This window comes from Xiphophorus maculatus, chromosome 11 (assembly GCF_002775205.1).
Source record: "Xiphophorus maculatus strain JP 163 A chromosome 11, X_maculatus-5.0-male, whole genome shotgun sequence".
In the NCBI taxonomy this organism is placed as follows: domain Eukaryota; kingdom Metazoa; phylum Chordata; class Actinopteri; order Cyprinodontiformes; family Poeciliidae; genus Xiphophorus; species Xiphophorus maculatus.
The window spans coordinates 23,736,994-23,744,921 of NC_036453.1; the positions used below are offsets into that span (position 1 = coordinate 23,736,994).

The 7,928-nt window shown below is 40.7% G+C and overlaps 1 protein-coding gene across 1 annotated transcript; it reads left to right on the plus strand.

Annotated features, from left to right (window-relative positions):
* The first annotated feature begins 3,283 nt into the window (after window positions 1-3,283).
* Window positions 3,284-7,190, plus strand: tmlhe (trimethyllysine hydroxylase, epsilon). Its single transcript, XM_005800752.3, has 7 exons — window positions 3,284-3,698; window positions 3,782-3,958; window positions 5,520-5,799; window positions 5,925-6,044; window positions 6,207-6,443; window positions 6,528-6,666; window positions 6,759-7,190. Exons 1-7 carry the CDS (start codon window positions 3,560-3,562, stop codon window positions 6,888-6,890), a joined length of 1,224 nt encoding a protein of 407 aa, XP_005800809.2. The 5' UTR covers window positions 3,284-3,559; the 3' UTR covers window positions 6,891-7,190.
* The last annotated feature ends 738 nt before the right edge of the window (window positions 7,191-7,928 follow it).

Consider the following 7,928-nt stretch of genomic DNA (forward strand, 5'->3'; position numbering starts at 1 on the left):
AACCAAGCACACTAAGTCCTTGAACGCTTTGGATAGGTCTTCATTGAGATAAGCACATTTCCAACGGTTTTGAATGCGCCACCACCGCAGCGTTTTCAGAAAGACTGCGCTAACGGAGCAAGAGGAAGCAAAACAACGCCGTCCTTAAGAACACGGTGATCCCACAAAGCGCACCCAGCTGCAATGGGGAGCTTACACAACACTCTCACAGCTGTCATCGGGACGTACAGCGTCCCTGCAACGCTTACAAATAAAAGTAGCAGGGCCGAGTTTAAAAACCCGACTGTCCTTGAATGAGCATTATTTCCTTTGCTAAGGTTCACGAAGTTGCAAAACTGGACTGAAGAGAGTTTGTACACCACGCCCATTTAATGTGACATTACACTCTGGGGGACAATAAAATATGGACAACTACGTATGAACTCGTTGACTTTATCTTAACAAGACCCAAATACAAGACCACTACAGTAGACTGCTTACATCTTTCAAGTTTTTAATATTTTTACTCATTACAACCACACACTTCCGATGTTATACTGTTACAGACCAACAAACTGTATGATTGGGAAATGAAAAGTAAAGAATACGACGTTTTACAACGAAACCCCATTTATGCTGCCGATGCACTTAAAATGGAGTTGGGAATGTCTGTGTCGGCTGAAGATTCTTTGATTTGTCTTCAATGATTCTTGGAAACGGTTCGAGTTCAGTCAGAATGGATGGATAGAGAAAACCTTCACTTCTCGGCACAGCTTGCCTGTTGAAGTTAAGTCTAAACTTTGACTGAGCCATTCTAAAACAAAAGATAAACCATTCCATTAACTCTGAATTGCTCTAAATTTAGAGCTGGTGTCCTTTTGGATCACTTATGCTGAAGTCTCCAGTCTTTTACAGCCTCCTAGAAGCTTCATCCATCTTTGTATCAACACAGTCTTACTTCCCTGTCCCACTTAATAATGTTGCCACCACCATGTTTCAGCATTGGAACGGTTTTCCACAGCAGTTTACTTGGAGATTAAAATATTAATGATTGCCCTACAACTTGGTCATCTTTTCAAATCATTAAGCGTATATGTTTAATAACATTTGGTGAAAAGCAATGCCTGAGAAGAGATGGACAGAAAACCGATTAGCTGTAACGTTCTTTTTTTTATTATTATTATTTCCAAACCGTTTGTCCAGCTGAGAGGTCAGTTTGTCAACCTCTACAACGAACTCCAGAGGGAGCCACTGAGTACGTGGGGCGTATAGCCACAAGCCTGCTGATTTATTGATTGACAAATCAAATTATCTGCTGTGACTCCATCTATATATGCACATCATGAAATCACCTGAGCTGATAGCTATAACCTAACCTCACATTCCTCCCTCATGAGCCACTTTACATCTCCAGCCTCGACTTAAGTGGTTCGTTTTTGCTGCTTGCGTATGAAATTGAGTTCACACGCAAGTTATGAACTCAATTTCGTAGCCTGAAACTACAGAGCTCATAATCCTGACAGAAGGTAATTGTGAGGAATCTATCTCTAATGTTGAATTGCATAAATGTAATAAGGAAAAAAAACATAACGACATAACGTCATAATTAGAAAAATAAAGGTTTTATGTGACATTTCCTTGCCTCGGGGAGTTTTCCTGCCAAAGCTTCAAAGCTTATTTCCATTCTTATTATTTTTTGTAACTTTTGTCCGGCGACACGGTCCCCTGGCATGCTTGAAAAATCATGTCCAAATTAAGTTTCAATTGATGGCAGAAGTTTTTCATGGAAGATACACTGATCCAGCTCTCAGATTATATCATTGGACAGAACTGTGACGAAGCTCCATCTGCTTTTACCTCCATGGTATTTTCAAATGCAGTCATGAAAGCATTTACATTTCAAACATAAACTCGTTCTACACTGTGACAGCTGTCCCTACTGTCACACAGTGACAGAATTGGTAATGGTTTTCTGTTCTTCCTTAATATTACTTTGCATATTGATTAGTGAGTAGTTTAGATTTGTATCTTTAAAATTGTTTTCATTAGTCTGACTCTTTAGTTAACTATTTGCTGTGCACCCATTTAGTTAACTTTATGTGTCAGTTCTTAAATGCAACAAATTAATTTCTTTCTTTTGAGTTACCAGTTTCCTCTGGACCTGTTGCTGAAAATCATAGAGATGAGCTCCAGCTCATTGATGTCCATACATGGCTGTCAAACTTCCTCAGCGGGCCGTTCCATTTGTTCACCAGGGGAAGGGGAAATTTGGTCTTTAGTTTAATTTTACCATTTATTTAATGTTTCTTCTGTTTGAAAGTTAGTTCAATTCTAATATTTATTTAATTTACAGATTTAGTAATATGCTTACCAGTATTTGTTTAGGTTCTTGTGTGTTTAATTACCCCCTAGTGTGTGTTAATGGTCTGATCAGCCACTATTTAAGTTCCCCTTATGTCTTGTTTGTGAGGTCAGTTGGTGCTTGAGTTTGTTGTGTTACTACCTGAGTTGTACTTTGTTATGTTGACCTCAGTTTGGGCCCAATTTATCATTTTTGAATTAATTTTGGTGTTTTTTGTAATAAATTAAGATTATATTTTGAAATTTCTTTAACGTCTCTCTGGCTGGTCTATGCAAAACCTTCACATACACTTATGTCCATTCTTTTTAATAAACTACAATAAAGATGTGCGATACTGCACATATTTTGGTATCAATCCAATACCAAGTACATACAGTGTATCGCCGATACAAATGCTGATACCGATACTTTTCATTTAGCCTAAGTTTTATCATCAAACTTCTGACCTTCAAATGTTTTTGTGTCCTTACTTTTGAATTATTTTGTTCAAACCTTGGACAGAATTTGGACAAAGTGAAAAAGTGTCTACATAGTTTATTATTTTGATGTTTTTCCTAAATAAACAAAATGGGGGGGGGGGGGGGGGGATAGCATTTGAGAGCAAATCAAAAGAAAATTCTTCTTGAGGTCGAGTTGTGAAACTAAAAAACAAACATTTCAAGAGGAACTCGCAGACAGTGATACTAATCTGTTGTGCTATTATCAATATTTTTGGATTGATTCCGGCCACCACTAACATACAATAGTTTTTTTGGTCAAGTAAGAAGTGGAATTTCCTTGGAAATCACAATGTTTATTTACTGTACAGTATGTCATAATTCAGATGTAACTTGGTAAAACATAAATCTGTGCTCAGTTTCAGTGATGTCACCAACAACAGTTTGTGAGGTTCTAATTTGTGTTCGTAAATATCTCCCTTTCTAATATGGCGGCGGCGTTGACGTAGTCACACATCCCGGCTGGGCGAAATACGCATGCCTGAACTGAATAAGCGGTTTTTTTGTGTGTGAAAGCGACCAATTTAAATCCGACATCTGTTTAATGATTAAGCTTTTATTGCCTTTTTACGTCAGTCTGAGATGTTTTAGGAGATTAACGATTTATCTGCGAGGACGGGATTAACCAGGCAGTTCAGTCCGTCAGGAAACTGCAAGGTGTCGGATTAACAGTGTTTTGCAGATTTATATATAGGCATACTCAGTTGTGCTTTCAGCCGGGATGTTCAGTGTGCTTCCCAGAGCAGCTGGCTCTGCCCTGAGGCAGACTCGGCTGCTGTTTGCCCGCACAGAACCCCGCATGGCGCTGCAGCTCCGCTGTGCAGCCTCTGCGACTCTCCGCTTGCTCGAAGACTGCCTCGGTGAGTTTAACAACAGCCCCGCTCCTTTTAGTGCACGTCAACTTCCATAATGAACTCGTGCAACCTGCATGTGGAACCGCCAGAGGTCAGCTGCGGAGGGACGCCGATGCGTTTCAACTACGTGTGGCTGCGGGACCACTGCCGCTCAGCGTCCTCTTACAACTCCGCAACCCACCAGAGGAGCCTGGACACCGGGAGCATAGAGCTCACTCTGCGCCCTGAGAGCTCCGCGGTGGAAGACGGTCAGCTCGTCCTCACCTGTGAGTCAGCTAGCTGAGCAACCTGAGTGAGGTTAAACACAGTACAATCCCCTTTGATTGTACTGCAAATTCAATTTTCCCCATTGAATTTGCTCTCATGCCCATCTAGTACAGCCGTACCTAGAAATAATCTGCTTTAACACTGTGATGCTTCACAGTATAGCAGAACAATTTACTATAATTTAAAGCATATCTGCTGTTTTATAAAATAGGGAACATGCATTTGGAGTATAAAATAACAACAACTCTTTATTTCAGCAGGATAAACTGGGGTTAAGATCGGATCCTATGGGAAGATACACCAGTACTTACAGTATATGACGATCTTTACCCTTTGTCTCCATAAAGTGACAGACAATATATTGCTTTATTGTCAGGTGACACCAAGAATCCTTTAGCTTTTACGATTTTTTAAATAAAACAATTGGTTTTCATGTGTTGATTTTTTTTTTCAACAATAACTTGGATGCAAAACAGGCCCAAAAAATGTTGCAAAAGAAACTAAGAGAAATTAGCTGCATGGAATTTAGAAAGAACACGCTTCCCTCATTCTATAATAAAATGTTTCATTGGTAAGAAGTTAGCAGGTCAAGAATGAATATGTTTTAGATAGGCTAAACATTTATTTTGCGTCCAGATGATCTGATACCGTATTGAGACGAACGAGTAATAGTCTGGTCACCATAACTGGCATCTCAGAAAGACGTTTTTCTTCTTCTTCGGCCGTTGAAACCTACTATAATAAACAGCTTAATTGTTCTAATGATGACTTCTATCTAATTAAACCTCTGTGTGTGAGTAGCATGTTTATTTTAATATCTAAATTAATAAAATGCAAAGTGAAAATATTGTCATTATTAACATGTAATTCTCACAGTATTTAGCCTGGTCATTCCTCATTAACCCCTCACATTAGTTAATGTGTGGAGTTTGAATGTTCTCCCTGTGCTTCCTCCCACATTTAATTGGTGTCTGAAATAAATTGCCCCTTGGTTTGTTTGTCTTGTGTGTCTCTGTGCTTGATTTTTAGGCCTTGACTGAGGTAGATAAAACTGGCTTCACATGTCAGTACAGTAAGTATCGGCCGGTCACCGATCTCCCTAAATGATGGGCATTGTTAAATCCTGGCCGACATGATTTTTATTTCCAGACCTTTATTTTTTTAAAAACACATGTTTAGACAAATACATTCCCTGGAATCATCTTAAGACCAAACGATGGGATTGGATCTGCCGTAGTGTTAGTATGCATCAAAACTTACGTGAAGTGACAAATGAGGAGGTGGTCGCCTCAAGACAGACGATGTTGATGTACATGCTCTTATAAAGGCGTACAGAATAATGTGGCGCTTCATGTTAGCTGTTCAAGGTCAGCTGCGCGTGTTGATTCACGAGCGCCGCTTCTGACACCTTCATTTCAGTAAAAGCTCAATCTTCTAAACCCATGTAGGTAGGGCTTGAGAAAAGGGACGATCACAAAAGAAAGTCCTTCAAATACAAACCAAATAAGAAACAAACTTCAGTTTAGTTCAGAAGTGATTGTAATGTCGCTCTGCTTTTAGGGCCTGGTGGCCACGTGTCAAAGTTCAGCCTCAGTTGGTTGGCTGAGAACAGCTATGAAGGAAGGAAGACGGTCATGGAGCAGCCGTGCGTCCTGTGGAACGCTAACATCTACCAAAACGCTTGCATATCAGCAGCCAAATGGGACAAGTTCATGAGCTGCGACAGCGAGTTGAAGAAGTTCCTTCAGAACTACCTCTGGTATGGAATTGCCTTTGTGGACGACGTTCCGGCGACAGTGGAAGCCACTGAGGAAGTCATCAGGAGAGTCAGTCTGATCAGGTAGCACTTTTTTTTTGTTTCGGATTGTTTTGTTTCTAGTGCAGCTACATTCGTCATAGATTGCATTACCACGTGAGCAACATTAACTGACCACTTGATCTCTTTTTTTGTGTGATTCTTCAAAGAGAGACTATTTATGGGAGAATGTGGAGTTTTACATCCGATTTTTCCAGAGGCGACACTGCTTACAGTCAGCTGGCCCTGGACCGTCACACTGACACTTCTTACTTTCAGGAGCCATGTGGGTAGGTACAGTAGAATATGCCAATCGTTTTCAAGCTTTTCCAGACTCTGGGAACTTTGTACGCAAGACTCTGACTCATATCAGGTAGATCCCTTGCCCCATTGGGCCTTTATGTAGAATAAGCTGTTGCTTTATATCTAAGAAGTGTTGGCCGCTGTTGCAGAATCCAGGTGTTTCATTGTCTCCGACACGAGGGTACTGGAGGGAAGACGCTGCTGGTGGATGGATTCTATGCTGCGGAGAAGCTCCGCCAGCACTTCCCAGAGAACTTCGAGCTGCTGTGCTGCGTCCCCATCAGGCACGAGTACATTGAAAACACAGAAAATCACCAAAACCACATGATGGGCATTGGCCCCGTGCTCAACGTCTACCCTTGGAACAATGAACTCTACATGATCCGGTAGGCTGATGTTGAAATCCGATAGATTTTGGGCCATAGATATTGATCAGTAATGCTAACTGTTTGCTGTCCTAACGACTCCAGATATAACAACTATGACCGGTCAGTGATGAACACGATCCCCCACGACACCATCCGACGATGGTATGTAGCACATCGAGAGCTCACCACAGAGCTACGGCGGCCGGAGAACGAGCTGTGGGTGAAACTCACTCCAGGGAAGGTAAGTAAGTTTAATCAAGAATGTGAAAGCTGCGTGACTGAAGTTCAAAGCTTAAATGTAACATAGATATCCTCTTTCTCTTGTCCCCTAAGGTGATTTTTATTGACAACTGGAGGGTCCTACATGGGAGGGAATCTTTCACCGGCTTGAGGCAGCTTTGTGGATGTTATCTGACCCGAGACGACGTCCTCAGTGCTGCACGTCGCTTTGGACTACAAGCCTAAACATACAGATTCTGTCATTTCAGTGCCTTAATCGTCTGCCTCTGTCACACAGATTTCATCACGTTGGACTTGGAGTCCAGTCCAGGAGGATGTTCTGCTTTGCTCATATACATTTTGTAATATTGCTTGTTTTTAAAGATTTTTTTTTAGAATTTTATTTCACCTGAAAAATATTCTCAGGTGATAATTTGAGCAGTGCCGTGTGAGAAGCTCAACGTTTTTGGGATATTGTCTTAGAACCTAATCCTTAAGATCAGGGGTGGGCACTCCTGGTCCTCGAGGGCCGGTGTCCTGCAACTCTTAGATGTCTCCCTGGTCCAACACACCTGAATCCAACAGCTGAATCTCCTCCTAAGTGCAGTCAAGTTCTCCAGAGTCCTGTTAACGACCTCATTATTTGACTCAGGTGTGTTGAAGTAGAGATGCATCTAAAAGTTGCAGGACACCGGCCCTCGAGGACCAGGAGTGCCCACCCCTGCCTTAAGATTCTCCATTACCTGACCTGTGTTGTTCTAGCTGACCTCTGAGGCCTTCAGAAAACTTATAGATTCACACTGAGATTAAATAAAAAAACACACAAATGGACTTTTGGTGACCTCTGAAGGCAATTGACTGCGCTGAATTCTGTGTATCAGAGTAAATATGAAGTATAACATTCTTCATATTTTTCCTATTTCTGAAAGAACTTTATTAAATAAAAAAACAAATGAAATGTGTTGTAGTAATATCATAAAATGTGGAAAAGTTGAAAGGATATAAATATTTTATTCTTGATTGAGCAGTAGTGATTGACCTATAGCCTAACCCCTGCAGTAAATACAGTGAGCATACTACATGGGCAAGCTTGACATAATTAAGTGGATCAGTAAGTCATTTTACAGTAATCATGTTAGTGAAGTTTATTTATTCTAATTAAACCAGACACTTTTCTATTAGTAGAAAAATGCAGAGATTTTTCTAAATGTTTAGAAACTGAATGAAAGAAAATCTGATGCGGTGTACTTACAGTGTCTTGCTAAAGTATTCATACCCCTTACA